At 45.4% G+C, this 18,478-nt stretch overlaps 1 protein-coding gene across 4 annotated transcripts in view; it reads left to right on the forward strand.

Moving 5' to 3' along the window:
• The window catches only part of MINDY4 (MINDY lysine 48 deubiquitinase 4), a 638,720-nt gene that overhangs the window by 310,011 nt on the left and 310,231 nt on the right, over positions 1-18,478 (forward strand). For all 4 annotated transcript variants that reach the window (XM_078665290.1, XM_078665287.1, XM_078665289.1 and 1 more), the window contains exon 6: positions 8,330-8,382. In XM_078665290.1, the coding sequence (XP_078521416.1) occupies positions 8,330-8,382 (53 nt within the window). The remainder of the gene's footprint in view (positions 1-8,329; positions 8,383-18,478) is intronic.

Below are 18,478 nucleotides of genomic sequence, written 5' to 3' on the forward strand. Positions count from 1 at the left end.
AAACATCGGAGTAAGAAGAGAAATGAGAAGAAGACCAGGACAAGCTGAGGTAAAGAATTTATTATTACTGCAAAACCAAAGAAAATGAAAAAGAAACTGAAAAGTAAGGTAAGAAAACAAAAGAGTACAAAGTAAGAAGAGGATACAAGGGAGGAACATACTTACAAGGGGAGAAGACGAGAAGGAGTCGGGGGGGGGGGAGGGAGCCACATAGGTAAGGCAACACATCCGAGATCGGCAGGGCAGGGAGCCGGGGAGACATCATCAAACGAGATAGGATTCCTGTGGAAGCAGAGAGGGAGACACATAAGGAAATTACTAACCTACGTCAGAAGAAAACAGAAAACAATCAATTACAAAGCAACTAAGAGGGAATAACAGCCTAGAGAACAATGCATAAACGAGAGACAGAACATAGCCAAACACAGGCATTATAAAGACAATCTATACTACTATTATAAAGGAAGAACTTTGAACCTTTGAGGCGGGTAAACTCGGGAACCACAGCGCCAATCCACACACCCGATACATCGTTGTAATTGTCAGGGTGTGCAGATGGACATAGGCTTTATAAACGTAATAAATATACTTTATTTTAAAAATTTACAGAAAAAAAAGTAGTCCCTTGGAAGAAGTGCCGGCCGCGACGTGCGTGCCCGACGTGAGGAGCGCGGGCAGGAGCGCGAGGAGGACCGGTGGACATGGCGCGGGGAGGAGCGGCGGACAGGCGGTGAGGAGCGGCGGACAGGCGGGGAGGAGCAGTGAGGGGCGGATGAGGTAGGTTATTTATTTATTTATTCAGGAGCGGTGAGCGGCGGAAAAATGAAGCAAAAATGAAAATCATGAGCAAGAGGAAACAAACGGAGCATTACAAAAGTGAGCCAAACGGTGCATTACTGGAGGAAAAAGTTACGTGTGCAGGTTACAAAAGCGTACATCGTGAGCAAGAGGAAGCAAACGGAGCATTACAAAAGTGAGCCAAACGGTGCATTACAGGAGGAAAAAGTTACGTGTGCAGGTTACAAAAGCGTAGAAAGTAAACATAGAGGTATAGGAGGAAAAAGTGACGTGTGCAGGTAGCAAGAGGAAGCAAACGGAGCATTAAAAAAGTGAGCCAAACAGTGCATTACAGGAGGAAAAAGTTACGTGTGCAGGTTACAAAAGCGTAGAAAGTAAACATAGCGGTATAGGAGGAAAACGTGACGTGTGCAGGTAGCAAGAGGAAGCAAACGGAGCATTAAAAAAGTGAGCCAAACGGTGCATTACAGGAGGAAAAAGTTACGTGTGCAGGTTACAAAAGCGTACAAAGTAAACATAGAGGTATAATACTGCAATATATGGAGGAAGGCTCCGGGGGACCCATGAACAACGTCGGAGCGGGCGGGGGCCCTGAAGCCTAATTGCTCCCGGACAACGTCGGGACGGGCTGCTAGTATAAGAATAAACAGAACAGCAACTCATCCAGGACGCGATGAGGAAGGACCAGAAGAGTCCATATCAGTAGTCTTATGTGCATTGATGAAGCTCTGCAGTCGCGTCGGATCTTCATAGATGGTCGTCTTATTGTTGTAGGTGACCTTAAACAGACAGGGATGGTACAAACCATATCTAGCACCCATGGAACGGAGATCATCTCTCAAACTAAGGAAAGCCTTCCGGCGGTCTGCAGTCGCCTTAGCGTAGTCCTGAGCGAAGAACAAGGAGGAGCCTGACCATGTTAATTTGGGAGAAGCATTGGCAGCCGCAAGAACTTTCAGGAGGTCAGTATACTCCAGAAAGTAAAGGATAACGCCTCTTGGCCTATGTGATGAGGAAGTAAACGCAGGTGGGTGACCCAGTCGATGAGCACGTTGAATATTAATGATCGTACATTCCGGTAGATGTAGTGACTTAGGGAGGAAGGACTTGAAGAAGGTGATGGAGTCCGTACCCTCAAGCCCCTCCGCCAGGCCATAAATGCGAAGGTTGTTACGTCTGTTCCTATTTTCTAACTGCTCCACCTGCCTCTGGAGGGTGACCACCAGTGAGGTTAGATGAGAAACATTGGTGCTAGTCTCCTGGAATGTGGCAATGGACTGTTCAACCGAGGAGACTCTTGTATCAATTTGTGACCAGCTATCTGTTAGAGCTTGAAGCTTGGCAGTGGTGTCTTCCATGAAAGGACGCAAAGTTCTGATTTCTTCTAGGAAAGGGCGAAATTATCTTATCTCCTCCAACAAGAGTTCCATGGAGACAGGTGGGGACTGCTTGAGCGGCGAAGGGGGGTCCTTCTTTAATCTTTTGGTAGTGGACTTTCCTGATGCTGGGGGAGGAGGTTCCATGGCAGTATCCGAGTTAGACGAGGCGGGAGAGTCGTCTAATTTTGAGAAAGCAGAGAACACTTTGGAATTTTTCATGAAGGCCACCTTTGTTGAGGATTTGGAAGATATGTGCGACATCGACTTGAGTCTCCCAATAAAAAACAGACGAGAATAGAACAGCCTGTGTAACACGCTCAATTTGATTAATAGGAGGGAATGGCACAACAAGGCGCAAGAAAATTACACTGCGAACCTCTGGTGAAGAGGAAGGCAATAAGGCTACTTGATGAGAGCAATAGAACACACGATGAAAGAGGCATCTCTCTGAAGGTAAACTGAGCGAGCCAAGTGAAAAGAGCACCACCTCCCCATAAAAACCAGACGAGAATAGAACAGCCTGTGTAACACGCTCAATTTGATTAATAGGATGGAATGGCACAACGAGGCGCAAGAAAATTACACAGCGAACCCCTGGTGAAGAGGAAGGCAATAAGGCTACTTGATGAGAGCAATAGAACACACGATGAAAGAGGCATCTCTCTGAAGGTAAACTGAGCGAGCCAAGTGAAAAGAGCACCACCTCATTGAGTCAGGAAGGTCGTCATTGAAGGTACAACCAGAAGGAGATCTGTAAAAGGAAATCCAGAGAGCCAATCGATGGATGTAGAAATAAACATGTACAGTAGACTATGAAGCTGGTGACAAGTACATAGTTCAAAAATAGAATACTGGAGGCATCAAAGTCTCAACCAAAATAAACTCCTGGATACATGAACATAGTCGAAGTCTTCAATCACTCCGAAAACCACATGGTCGAAGAACAGCAATGGTTAGAGACAATAGGAGAAGAGCTTTAACCATTTATATATAAGCTCAGGTCTTTATCCATGCAGAGCAAAACAAGTGAGAAAACTTGAAGATATATGCTAGCTAGCAAAAGGGCAGTGAAGCGAAGCAGTCCATCACAGAACCGAAGCTGAAAGTCAGAGTACGACTTAAGAGTGAGGGAAAAATAGCGCATTAGCACCTCTCACCTTAGTTCTGAATGCCGCTGATGCCAGCTGAGGTGACAAAACAGAGGTATGCTGTCCTGCTGAATAACTAAGCACAGACACACTTCCTCAACAGCAAACTCGTGGGCTGTGAGCTACATGACATTATGAATAAAAAAGAAGAAGGCATCTGCTGTCAGCCATACAACTCCTACGCCATGGCATGAGGGAAGCGAGAATACATAGAGGACTCGCAAAATGGCGGTCGGGAGTTTTAGGAACGTAATTATCAGTCACTGCAAGGCAGACATGCAGGGAAGGTCAGCAAGCCAGAAGAAAGTCATGAGGAGGTTGACTGTTGCAATGAGGGTTCATGAAGAGAGGAAGGGCATTTGCAGAAGAAGTTCCGTGAAGCGGCCAGGAACGTCGTAAAAATGCGGCGCCATAAAGTGGCGGTCGCGTCAGTACCTGAAGGAGAGTTCGATGCAGCACCAGAGTTCTCCGTTTCATCACATTGCAGCGCAGGGTTGGAGAACGCGTTGGTCTCCAGGAATGTTCCGGTAGATGAAAAGTGCTTTCCACGAGGAAATGACGGGCTAAGGACGCGATATTCCCAGGAGCCTCTGCAGAGCCTCACACGGGCACCGCCATTACCGTGGGCGCCAAGCCACGCCCCCCTACTTTTGCTTTTCTAATCTCAGCCTTTCAGGCCATTAAACTCATTGTTACTCTGCAACACTTGTGCTACCAGCCATCTTGCTTCTTTGTTCTACTTTTCAGTTTCTTGTGGATTTCCTTATTGTCATGATAATTTAGGCATGTATTTATAGTAAAAGTCTAAAAATGTGTTCCTTCGCTCAAGTGATCAGGGTAAATAAACGATGTTTTACTACTTAATCTCCAAATAAAACAAATATTGTCTTTTTATTCTTGCATTTACACTGATAGAATTTCCTCTAAATCATTCAGTGTCTGCCAATGAGTTCACAAGGAGCATGGAGTCCATGCAGTCTCAGGTAGAAAAAGAGCCCACTGGCTGCAAGGAAGTTCTTGTGACCTGTTTAATGTCTTAAAAAGCAATACTCAATCCAGTGTATATATATGTGAATGTGTTGGAGCCTACTGTGGTGATGTGTAGGGAGCTTGTTACCAGAGTGAGCTCTTGAAGCCAGTGTGCCTGAGACCTTCATGGCAATGTTTGTATTCTGAACCTGTACGAGTTAGATCGAGAAGGCAAGGGAAAAAAAATATGTTCATTATGTAGAAGAGATTGTTTAATTTTACTAACTCCGTTCCTGACAGTCAATTACCTGATAGGGACTTCTAGCCACAGGTTCCTTACCTTTGAATGTCCCCAAGTGTCAGGCTACATCTGGATTATTTTTGAACAGTACCGCTGAACTTCAGTAGGTGGCTTTTCTTTGGTTCTGCATCGGCCTTGTCGGCTCCAGAAGTGATGTGCGCAGTACCTATATAGACACCACCATGGCGTGCTAAAGTTCGTTCTTTCCTTTCTGCACCAGATATCGCGGATCCGGATTGACCTACTGTCTCAATCACTTTTTGACGGGTATTTTTTACTTTTTGACAGTTTTTTAAAAACTTTTTGCTGACACTTTTTGAGATTTAATCTCCTCAGTCTGCCCACAGACCATCATGGGCACCCAGTGGGAGGCAGGATATACCATCACCTTCCCCACTGGGGGTCACTAACAGACAACAGACCTTTGGGCACTCCAGATAGTTCAAAGGGGATACTCCGTCCCCTGTATGACAACCCCTGCATCCATGCCACCAACTTACGATCGGCTGACTGAGGACAGTCTCTCCTTGCTCTGTCAAACCCCTTTGGATTATCTGGAGTACCCAATGGGGTTACTCCCTGCCCATTGAGACACTCCCTTCACCCATGCCACACACCTATGATTGGCTGATGGTGGAGAACTATGGAAAAAGTGCAGGCTCTCTTGGCCAAGAAAGCCATTGAGAGGGTGCCTACATCAGAAGTAGGTCGTGGTTGTTATTCCTGATACTTTCTGGTGCCAAAGAAGGCCAGTGGACTTTGTGCTATCCAGGATCAACAAATTCAAAATGCTCATGCGCGCCCCAGTTTTGTCTTCCCTAGATTTGGGAGGCTTGATGGTAGTGTTGAACTTGCTCATATATTCACATACCTGTCATGCCAGCCCACTGATGCTATCTGCGGTTCGCGGTGCGCCATGAGCACTTTTAAGTTTGCTGTGCTACCTTTTGGCCTTACCAGTGGCCCTCGGGTGTACACAAAGGCGATGGTGGTGGTCGCAGCTCATCTGCGGAGGTTGGAGATTTCAGTCTTCCCCTACCTCGACGACTGGTTGTTGAAGACGGGCTCGCTCCAGGCAGTTGTCACCCGCCTTCAAACTATGGCGAACCTCCTGCACTCGCTGTTGTTCACTATCAACATGCCAAAGTCACACCGGATTCCCTCTATGACGCTTACTTTCATCCGAGCTGTTCTGGACACAGTGCAGTTTCAGGACTATCCTCCCAAGCAGTGAGTCCAGAATATTCAGGCAATGATATTAATGTTTCAATCTCTATCGTGTATTTCGGTAAGACTGACTATGAGGCTGTTGGGCCACATGGCCTTCTGCATCCAGCTGGTGACACATGCCCGCTGGCATATATGGGCTCTGCAGTGGGACTTAAAGGCCCAGTGGTCGCAGCATCAGGGGAATCTCTCTGATATGATCTAGATCTCAGAGGGAACTGCAAAAGACCTGCAGTGGTGTCTAACGAACAGTGATTGGGTCAGTGAAAGGCCCGTCCCCCTTCTCCAATCAGATCTAATGGTGCTGACAGATGCATATCTCCTGGGCTGGGGTGACCATCTGGTAGAGGTGGCGATCAGAGGACTCTAGTCTCCGGCAGAGTCTGAGCTTCACATAAACCTGTTGGATCTTTGGGCGCTTCACTTGGCGTTAAAAGCCTTTCTTCTTTCGATCAACGAAAGGCTGGTGCAGGTGCTCACGGACAACACCATCACCATGTGGTACTGCAACAAACAGGGCGGGATGGGGTTGTGGACCCTGTATCAAGATGCTCTGCACCTCTGGACATGGCTGGAATGTCAAAGCATTTCCCTGTTGGTGCCGCATCTGGCGAGATTGCTGGATGCCAGAGTAGACAAACTCAGTCGCAGATAGCAAATGACATCTCCACCTTAGGTGGTGCAAGGTCTCTTTCAGCAGTGGGGAGAGCCTTGGTTAGATCTGTTCACCACCTCTGAGAATCCACAAGTCAGCAGTTTTGTGTGCTGGAGTTTTCAAGGCTACTCTCGCTTTTCATTTTGAGTGGAACTCAGGCCTCCTCTATGCCTTTCCACAAACACCACTCCTATTTAGAGTTCTCAAAAAGATCAGGAACGACTGGGTCCAAGTCACTCTTGTGGCTCTGGAATGGGCATGCAGAGTCTGGTATACTAGACTGTTGAGCATGATCATCGTTCCTTCTGCCAGGCTGCCTCTTCGGGAGGATCTTCTGTCACAGGAACAGGGGAGGGTTCTGTAGCTGAACCTGCGCACCCTCCACCCACATGTGTGGAGAGTGAATGGTGACAGTTGACAGCATTCAAACTTCCTCCTGAAATCTGTAATATTATTCTGCCCACCAGGCTTCCCTTCACCAAGTCGGTATACACCTGCCGTTGCGAGAAATTTGTGTCATGGTGTGTTTCCCACAACGTTGATACCCTATCTGCACCTTTCTCATGAGTTCTCTTGTTTTCATTGTTTGAGTTCTGGGTATACTATCAACTCTTTGTGGACTAAGTGGGATCAAAAAAGGGGAAATCTGCACAGAAGAGAACCATCTCACAATGGATTGCCTTGTGCATTAATAACTAATACGCATTTGCATAGAAACAGCACTCTTATGGCCTGCAGGTTCCCTCTACTAGAGCCAAGGTTGCGACCACTGTTTTAGGGGACAGCGTTTCTCTCCTGGACATCTATCAGACAGTGAAAGGGGCATTACGGCACACGTCCATGAAACATTATTGCCTGGACAGTTAGGTCCATCGGGACTGCCCTTCGTCTGTTCAGTCCTGCAGGGCTTTTTGGTTTAATCGAGTTTGCAGTCCCACCTCCGGGGAGGTATGGCTTGGGTATCCAAAGGTAAGGAATCTGTGACTAGAAGTCCCCATCAGGTGAACAAGTTACTTATCTTCGGTAATGTAATTTTTTGGTAGAGACTCTATCTAGCCGCAGATTCCTTACCAACACACCCATCCTCCCTGCTCTGCTAATCGGTTCAGGTGTAAGGAACTCCTTTTTCAGGGCCTTAGTGTTTTCCACAGCAGTGGTCAGTTATCATCGTGGCTGCAGCTACTGGTGTTTAAAGTAGCAAAAGTAACTGATGTCAGCGCCCGAGGTGGTTCCTATTTAGGTACCACGCACGTCACTTCCGGTGCGGACGAGGAGCGGAGCATCGCCACCTATTGGTGCCCAGTGGTACTACTCCAAAATCGTCTAGATCCAGTCTAACCCCTGGGGATATTCATAGGCAAGGAATCTGCAACTAGATGGAGTCTCCAGCAGATGAGGCGTTATCGAAGGTAAGTAACTTGTTTGTTTCTACTTACAGTTGTTTATATAGAAATGTGTAGTTCCTGGTAGACAGAAGGGGTACCCTTTCATCTATTCATCCTACATCTATTCATTGAAGCAATACGCATTGATGGATTTTTTTTTAATACATTTACCTTGTGCTCAAGAAACTATTAAAGCTTTCAACTGTATGTAAATAAGAAGGCTTACATTTTTTTTAATCACCAACATTGAGATGTTGAACTTGACTGCACTATGTGTCAGTAGGGCACTCATTTAAATCAATGTTTTTCTTAGCGATTAGCATTTATTAATATTCCAAAATGTTGTTCAAAGAAGAAATAAACAATCATACACCCCTTAGTTGTCTTTGTGATATTGTTCCATATTGTTTGCCTACGTTGAATTCTGTTAACGCAGTATTGAAAATTAATTTTCTTATTTGGTTTAGAGTGACCTCTATTTCAATTTCAAATGACAGACGGAAAGAGGACATCAAGCTAGGTATGTGTTTTGCATGACTGGGGTGCTTTCTTTTATATTTAAAATTCTGTAGTAAATAAAATCATGTATGAGTTTGAACTTTATGGAAAGTTATTCAGGTAACAAGCGAACGATAAGGACTTGGTATAGTAAGGTTTTCTGTTCTTGGTTCGTCTGTAGCAGGTTAACTTGGTGCATCTTTTGCATCAAACAGTATCTGTTTGCATCCTGTGTTTTGATTCATTCAGACTTCTTTCTTGTGCATCAAATTGAGTGCAAAACCATATGATTTAAAAGCAACCCCTTACACGTACATACTAACCCAATGAGCCACCATCTTTCACTTCCTGGTTTAGCATTCTTTGCTTACTGTGGAAAGCAGCATACCCGTTTTTGGATTTCCTAACGTGTTCCTGATCATCGGGGCGGCTCCTCCGCTATGGCGGAGGAGCGTCGCCCCACTGCTTTTAAGCAGTGCACTGCAAAGGAAACATAAAATGATAATGACTTTGAGTAAATGATAATAACTTGGAGTTATTATCATTTTATGTTTCCTATTACTTTGTGGACAGGCTGCTGGGCAGAGCTGCTCTGCTCTCGGAGCAGGGCAGGGGACGAGTGGTTTGCTGGTTTGCCCACTCCTAAGTGCGCAATGACTGGTCGGCCGTCTCGTGCCGCCCAAACCAGTCATGCTCACTTTCCCTGTTCTCCATGCTGGCTCCATTACAGCCTGATAGTTGAGCGTTGAACCAGGACGCTCAAAACCAATCAAAACACTGCATTGCAGCGTTGTGATTGGTCAGGGGAGCCTTTTCTGTGCTTCCTGTGCATCGGAGAGCAGATAAGCGGGACCGGTGCGGTAAGGTAAATGGGTTTTTTACCGTTTCCCCCATTGTGAACCAGCCACCCCTCCCCCTGTGAGCCCGCCTCACCACCCGCGAACCATGCCGGCCGCCACTGCTGATCATCTGCATAATCTTTGCAACGTCTTTCCATGACGTTGTAACCTGGTTTTGTGCCTGGATGATGATAGTGTAACCTATGTTGTAGAATGCTCCAATTAGTTACTCGTCGTTTTAATTTCCCTTATTCTCTTCCTTCCTCTACACCATTCTCTGTGAGGTGAGCCCACCTTGCATGGCAGCTGCCTAGTTCATACAATCCTAAATCTCTATAATAAAGCCTCTTGCTTTTCAGGGAGTGGAGGTGAACGCTAACTTTTCCTTCAGTTTCACCTGATTATTGGCTGTGAACTTTACTCTGCTTAAAATGCGGGGAACCGCCTTGTAGGTGGGCTATTGGGTTGTAAGGACTCTGATAAGGGTTAGAGAATCCGGGAAATGATGATTAGTGGCAAATAATCCTCCATTACCTCTTCATTCGTTCCCTGTCTCAAACTTATTTATTTATTTTATTGATAATGTTTTATATAGCGCAAGCTGAAGGATATCAGAGCGCTTTACAATTTGAGGCAAATATGCATCTGTGAGGACCTACTTAATCAGCCTTTCGATGCTATTGTACTTTCTTAAAGTGTGGTACATCATGATGTGTATATCAGCACATCTTCTGCTTTTAGATACCACCTAAAGCTTCTTTACACGAGAATCCCCACAAACTTCAGAAAGCAGAGATTGCATTCTCCGGCACTGGCAACAGCCACCCTTGCCTACTTTCACGGAATGGAACTCCACAGAGTGGCTGGTCATGTGATGACCAGCCACAAACTCAATGACAAACATAGAAGTATTCCACAGTGTCTGGAGCCATTTCATGGCCTTCAAGGGAGGCACCTCCTGACCCCTACATCCCTCACATACCCACAGTAGCAATTATCCCCATCACAATCTTAAGATTTGCAGAAGAAAGTCAATCCACACTAGCTGCTACAGCTATTATTGTTCATTTTCTTTTAGAATGTTTAGCTGTCCATCGCACTCAGGGCGTCTTACACACAATTGGGTTTCCCTCCCTCCTTGACCCCGATCCACCCTTCCCCACCATCCCACAGAATGATACCCCTCCCGCATGGGTGAAGGTTGGAGGTACCATCCCATAAGAGTAAGAATTATTTATTGTTACTCCATGCATCCTCGATGTTGTCTCTGTCCTGGTTTTGCATCCCTCCATTTTTGTCTGAAAAAATATGAAATAAATATTGCAACAAAAAGAAAAGAAAGCAGCCATACCTGAACAAGATCCATCTCTCCCTGCCTTAAAATAATAAATAACCCAGGGAAATCACCATCCTCACCGATTTTTTCATGTCTAGGTGGAATGCTTGGACCCTTTGTTCCACACCATAAATGATATAATGGCATTCAGTGTGTTTGAACTGACCTGAGCATTCCGTATAAATAGTCACTAACCTGCACCAAAAATAATAAAATGGTGCTCAATGTGTTTGAACTCACCTGATCTTTCCATATAAAGAGTCTCTAACCTGCCGATTCCCGCAGGTTAAAAAAGGAACTCTGCTTAGGTTAATTAGAAAAATGCAAGTCTTATTTTGTTGGTGAAAGGAAGAGGTCACCTCTGATGTCTACTTCTACCTGCAGATTCCTCACCCCTTGAATTTCCTTGAGGTGCCAAACTGGATCTAAAGAAGCCAAAATAGCTCTCTTGCTCTTGGAGGTGATACTCGATTTCATTGCCACACTGAGTAGCACCCTAGATATGACTTCACCAAAGCCATATAAGTGCCAACCTGCCGCACCAACGTCAGTTCCTTTTTTCCATGCCCTTTAGCGCAGATCTGAAGTTCTTTCCATAGAACACTTCTTTCCTTTTTCCTCTTGCAGTGTTTGCAAGTTGCCACATCGCATGAACTCTGGATTTTAGCAGTGCAGTCCTGCCACAAGCATATATCCATCTCAACCCATATGAGGTGTGTTTTTGGTGCCTGAAGCCTGAGCACAATTCCAGGTTGTTCAATAAACACAGCCTCATGCACAAGAGCGCTATCAAGGAGCATGAGGTCAAGCTGTTTATGGTGACAACCACTGGGTTTGGCATCCTTCTAGCTCAAGGTCTCCCTCTAGGTCTGTCGACTTGCCATCAACCAACAAATTCTCGAGGGTCAACCCCTAGTAAAAGCACAAAAAGTGCTACAAATCGGTGGCAAATCTGTGCTTCAATTCTGCAATAGGTCTGCAGGTTGTCACTATGTTTCCTTGGCAGGATTATCAATGGAGCATGTTTTGTCAATGTCTCTCTGAGGGCCCTGACACCAGAGCCAAGTCTGCACAACTCACAGCCCTCAGGCAGCTATGCTAGCCTTGTTCCATCAAGACTCCATGGAGCCATGGTGTTTCCTGGCTGGATGTCTGCCAGCTGTGTACTCCGCCGTCAACATTCTGCCCCAGGCAGCCTCTATTATTTGGTGTTCTGCAGTTCCCCCAAAGCAGTTCCTTCACCAAAAAGCCTCTGCAGTGGTGTGGACACAGTGCTTCTTTGTAGTCTCTGGTACCATCTTTAGAGCTATTGCATGTCACAGTGAAGTGTCCAATGGCTATGGCCATCTTAATGTCTTCTCCAAGCCAGGTGCAGAATCTGGCAGATGAGTCTCAATATAGACCCCTACCTAGGGATGAATAATCTGAGAGGATGCAGGTTCAGACTGATGTCTGAAATGTGTCCATCATGATGACGATGACAGCGGTGAGACAGTTAATATCTCTCCTGAAAACATTTACTTTGGGGTCAGTTGAACCCTAAAAAATGCCACTCCGATTAATATTACTCCAGACGTTGAAGTAGAGTGTTACTTGGGACCACCATCAAAGGAATTGATGTCATTCATATCGGTCTTGAAGAAGGCAGCTAAGGTTTAGGAGCTGCCCTTGCCTACTGGAAAACAAGGCAAATATTCCTACAGAGCTATTGCAGCAAGTATCTTTGACCTCAATGGCCTTGCTTTCCTTCTTAGAGGCCTTAATGGAAACCTCCTGGTGGCAAGGGGCTAACCAACTTCTGTGTTAGAGGTTAACTGTCAGATAATACAGCTCCATCTCCAGCACGTGGGGACCCTACGTTTTTGACAACCCATCCTTCCCTGAAGAGTCGAATGGCACAGGCATCCTATTGCTCGAATCTAGCATTCCTCCGTACATCTAACCACCCCTAACACGATCGTTAGTCTGAAAAGATTGAGGCCATGGCCAAGTACATTTCTCCTCAGAGAACCTTCTTTTCGTACCACAAATATGCCTTTTTGTCAACAAGGCTGATGTGGTCCTTAAGACGTCCAAGTAGAGGCGGGCTACTTCTTGTTCCCTGGGCATGGCCTCCCTTGCACATCTGTTACACAGGGAATACCTCAGGGTTCATAGATGCTTCAGGATAATGCCTTTTCAGCAGCACCAGCCATTCCGGCCAGTAAAACAACCAAAAAAACATCTGCACCACAACAGACATCATAGGAGCCTGATGTGTCACCATAGTCAGTAGTAGTCTTCCTTCTACTCTCCTGCCCCACCCGCAAAAATGCTTTAGCTCACTTCCAAGGGAACACGTGTAGCCAATTGGAAGGAGGGCTTCTTACCATTTATCAATTTGGCGGGCCATCACTACGGACTATTGCATTCTGCAGATAGTTAGCAGGGTTCTCACTTCCATTCCAGAAGTTTTCCCCATCACTTCTTCTGTCCTATCAGTCACTCTAGTTAATCATGCCTGCATTCTGCAGGACAAAGACGCAATTGTGGTGAACAAAGGAGCCGTGGAACTGGTTCCAGAGCTCAAGATCAGGCAGGAATTTTACTCTTATTATTTTCTGGTCCCCAAGAAAAACGAGATCCTTCATCCCATTCTCGACCTTCCATCTAGAACGCCTCTTCTGCAAAACAAAATTGAGATGCTTTCTTGCATGGTCTGTTGGCTTTAGAGCTGGGCGACGGGCTTGTGTCCCTCCACTGGCAGGACCTTGTATTTTCAACTACTGACCCTTACATCCCATTAGAAGTCCATGCATTTTGTAGTAGGCTCCACCCAGTACCTATTTGCTTTTGGGTTAACATTGACACTTCAAGTCTTTAGCAGGGTAATGGTGAGGATTGTGAAGCATCTTTGCAGGGTGGAGGGGGGTGCATGTTTCTGTACCTCGACAACTGCCTGTGGAAGGTGAACTCTCTGCAGCTGGTGTCAGACCACCAGAGAGCCACAGCATGTCTGCACCCTCCAATTTCCATCTAAGGGAGCTCTAAAGCATCCATTTGGTCTGAAATAGGATTTTCCACTCCATTATGTGTTTCCTCCCATCCCTCTCATTCCTTTGGTTCTAAGGAAACTGAACCAGGACTGTGCGCAATTGATCATAATCACATCAGATTAGTCACGGAGGGTATGGTATGCTGTCTCTTTGCCCTCCTTTTTTACCTACAGTCGGAGAATACCTCTTCTCGCTGACAGAAGGTAAAAGATTACATCTCAACTACCTAAGCCTTCACTTTCATGCTTGGAAAGTAAGTGGTGCTACCTGAATTCTTTCAATTTACCTTCAGAGGTGGTGGAGATCTTCTTATCAGTGTGTCGCCCATCTACCAAACCTGTTTACTCTCCGTGTTAGTCATGCTTTGTGTCTTGGTGCACTGTAGGGGAGGTTGATCCCCTTAAAGCATGTGTTGGTCTTTTTTACTTTCTTGACGGTTTTATTAGCCCAGCAAGACCTTGCAGTGAGCACAGTTAAGGTTATCTTTGGGCCCTTTGTCTCTGTTGGCCTTTCTTTGCTCACCTGGCAAATCTTTGTTGATCCCAAATGTCATGAGCAGGCGCGGTGCGTCCATTGGGGCGTAGCCCCCCACCCGCTCGGCGTCTTTGAACGTAAGTAAACTGAATCAGTTTACTTAAGTTCTAAGACGCCGAGGAAGAACTCGACTGACAATCATGTCAGTCAGCATGACGCCAGACCGCCCACCCCCTTCAGAGTCTGACATGATTGTCACCAGGGGCAGCAGGCAGCACCACACGTGCGCATGAGTGGGGACGGAGGGCGAATTTTCGCACCGTGCCCACTCATGCGCACTTGTGTTTTCGCTTGTATGCGCATGCCCATTAGCAGCCCTTCGGCCTCCTAATGGGCGTGCTGCGGGCGAAAATTAACCGTGCCCTGAGCCATGCCTGGCGCTGCTGGCAGCCCCAGGATTGGCTGAACAAGGCTGCCAGTCCACCCCAGGGCCGGTAGTGAAGGGCGCCAAGCGACTGGTCCGGCTGTAAGGTAAGTTTTACACTTTTTCACTTTTAATTCCCTGGCACCCACCCCCGCGTGACCCAGACCCTCCCCCCCCCTTGAGCCGCGACTGCTAATCAGAGCTCCAGAGAACGCTGACCTCACAAGCTCAGCACATCTCTGGCCAAATCATAATTTGTCATACTTGAAAAAACATACCTCCTGCGAACCTCTAAAGAGTTATTGGCTCCATTACCTGCGGAGAAAGCGAGAGCTGGAGTTCGGTAATCAGAAGTTAGACAAGGGCAACTATCTGCTTTGTTGATCATTTATTTATTTGGAAATTCAGCTGTTTTACCTTCGGGCTCAGCCTCCTATAGATTTTGTTGTACATACAGAGGGAGGGAGGGCGAAATGTCTTTGGAAATCAGTAGAACACGTTAATGCCCAGAATGTTCACCATATGTGCTTCACCGGCGCACACTCGATGGATGCTTCATTCAGGTAAGACGCGTGAAGGAAGGGTCAAGGGATAATGTCCTCTACTCCCGGCGACCCACATTAACCCTTCCTAGGGCACTAATGCATTTACCCAAGTTGATTTTATTCAGTTTAAACATCTGGGATACAATACCCCTTGCCTCCCAGACGATATTACTGCCCCTGCATTTCATGTCCTTGAGACCAACAAAGGTATAATAAAAAGTAGACTTAGTCAGTTAGATGCAGAGGTGCATGGGTAAGTATACTTTTACGATGCTTCTTTGCGGAAAGTTTACAATGTCATGTGATGTATGTCCCGTCTTTGGTCTTCTCATGGGGCGTGTGCATGAAAATGCAACGATAGACATTTTTTTTTCATTGAGCCTGGTGCAAATTCTCCCCCAAACTCATGACTCCTGCATTTTGTAAGTAATTTTTCACACACTGACTGCGAAAAGTGTGTCACTAAGAAACTATCCTGCTATTAAACTCCTCCGCAATCATTGTGAATCTCCAGGTGCCATAACCCTGGTCCCAGCATTTTAAAAACATAAAGGGCTGATGCTCACAATCAAGGGGGTTGCTTTCGAACTCCAAGCAGTTGTTTGAACATATTGGTATCTTCTCCTGAGTAGTCCTCTGCTTGTGTATATCTACGTATTCTGATGTCACTGCTCCTGGATGGAATACGCAAGGTTGTGAGGGTCTGAGGTTGGTGTTTGTTCTATAGCAAATTATTAGATCATGTTGTATACCCTATTATATTATTGTCGCATTTATTGCACTAGCGGTAGTGTATTAGTTAGCTTGTTGCATTGGTCATTTCTTTTTGTGTTGTTTTACTTTCCGTTTGTACGCCCAACCACTTTAAATTGTCACCAGCCACCCCTGGTCATGAGGTTTCGTAAAGAGTTGACCTACCTGTTTTGTTCTTAAGTGTTCCTAATGTCCCAGTCATACCTTAATTTGGTACTCACTTTCCTCACTGTTCAAGCCAAAGCATAGCTGATTATTGTGGCTGGTGACTAAGGCAGTGTTTCTGATTGATATTTCCTCAGCTTGATGGGTTAGCGACCTGGAGGCCTTGTTTGAGTAGTCGATTTGTAAACCATGAAGGTTTATTGACATATTAGCAAAGTAACAAACTACAATCATTCAAATAAGTCACAAACCAATATTAAAGCATATTAATATAATGGTTGTTATCATTCAAAGCAATTGAAAACAGCAAATACAAAAATAGATTGTTTAAAGTTGTTATAAGCAAGTCAGATGGGTTTCAGTTTCCTCTGAAAGGAATATCTATGACATGCTAAACTAAGGGGCCAAAAGAATGAGGAAACAGAGTAGAATGTGTCATCAAATAAAGCCCTTAAAGGCACAATCAAATGAAGGTTCGGTCAAGTAAATGGAACAGTTTTGCTCATGAGTCTAACTCTGTGAGTAAGACCATACGACTCCAGAAAGTGGGAAGGGGCATCTGGTCTAAAGCAAGTACGAAAGGCATCTCTATCTAACTCAGCAATGCACAATCAAAGCATGCAATTCTCTTTTTAAAATTTTTTTTTTTTTAATGTCCTCATATCCACCATGGTAGAAGAAAGCCATCTAGAAACAGGCCAAAGAACCGCTGTCTCAGTATTATACTGGATGGGATCATATGGAGAGGGGGGGGGGGGCGACATCCCACAGCTGTTAGTGGCTCAGTCTCATTTTTGGCTGCCACTGGGGAAACCCTCAGCTTGTCCTGTGCCGGGCTTGACCGGTTATCTGCTGGATCGAAGGCTGAAGCATGGGCACCATAGTAGTGTAATCATTGGACCCGGGAAAAAAAAAAACCATTAAAAAAAAACCCGGATCTTTATTGTGCCCAAACCAGCATGTGCCAAAAGGCTCTTTTGTTTTTATTTCCCAGTCTAGCTAGATCCATTCTGGCCGTCTATAGGATAGATGCCAACCAGTCCCCATGTGAGGGGGGTAGGGGGTCCTTCCACCTTCTGCAAATCTCCCTCCTTGCCAAGAGAATAGTGTAGAAGGCAAGACTTCTTGCTGCTCCTTGTGCGCCTGTCAGGATGCCAAAAATTACTAAGGATAGATCAATGATAACTGGGAAGCCCAATGATGTTGTAAGGGTCTTCCCTATTGCTTCCCAAAATGTAGCGACACGAGGGCATTCAAAAAACATATGAGTATCTGGTGCTGCCTGGAATCCACACCTTGGACATGCGACTGGGTTGCCTAAAGCAAATTTAGATAACCTCTGGGGAGAGTAGTAAGCTCTATGTAGGGTGTATAAATGATTCCTACGAAGCCAAGAGGGTTTTACTAAGTTCTTTAGGAGGTCAAAAGAGGTTGACCAAAGTTTTAGTGGATCTTGACCCATAATTAAGGTTCCCCACAGATGGACTGGTAGCGTGAATTCACCGTCAGATTCCTCAAGCAGGAGACTGTACCATTTTGAGACCTCCTTTTTAGAGGGACAGTGCTCACTAAGTTCGTTATTAATTGACTGAACCCTCCAAGAGTGAACCTGTTTCTTTTTAAGGGTTTAGAATTATAGGCCTGTGTCCAACTAGTCATTTGTAGATATTTAAACCTCGATATTGTTGACCCTGTCCTATTCTGGAGGTACTCCCACGAAAGCAAATCTCCCTCATAGAAGAGATCTCCCCAAACTTTTAGGCCAGCCTCTTTCAAAGGCATGGCTAGAGTGTCTTCTAGCAATATATTGAACAAGGGAACCCGTGTTAATGGCCAAGGACCTCGGGTAAATCGTATTTTAACAAGAACAAAGGTCCTGGGCTTATCAAATACTTTCAAAGCAATGTCAAACATAGACTTGAATAAGAACTATGGCGTGATTTCACATGTCCAGCCGGACAAGGATTTATTTTTGAATTTTTTTTTTGAAAATAGAGTAATAAAACATGAATCAAGAAGACTGGGCACAAGCCTGTACCGAGTCAGGAGAAGAATAGAAAGAATGAAGATTTTTGACAGGCAAAAGGTGGAGCAACTGGCAGCTTATAATACAATGCAATCTTGTATAAGCATGCACAAACAGTGACTGCACTTAATATATAGGTTAAAGACATGCAGTTCTGTTATTACAGTCGACGTAACGTTTCGATCCCTAGCTCCAATCGTGTATTGGGATCATCTTGAGGACTAATAAAATTGCTATTGCCTGAGTTGTTTTGAGCCTGCAAGAATAAACAGGGAAAGAAAGGGGAAAAAAACATTTTCAGATAGATATTGCACATGTCATCCGTGTACGCGTTCGTGCAACACTTAAGATTACTAGTGTTCCTGTGAACTGCGGCGAGTGATGGGACCGGACTTGGAAGTGGATGTGGTGGGCTGAAGACAGCTGTGAGCAGTCAAGCAAGTTGCAGGCATGGCGTGATGGTACCCAGTGACGGGGTTCGGAAAATTATCATTAGTGGAGCCAGGAAGGATTGTGGTGAT

This window comes from Lissotriton helveticus, chromosome 10, assembly GCF_964261635.1.
Source record: "Lissotriton helveticus chromosome 10, aLisHel1.1, whole genome shotgun sequence".
Lineage (NCBI taxonomy): Eukaryota > Metazoa > Chordata > Amphibia > Caudata > Salamandridae > Lissotriton > Lissotriton helveticus.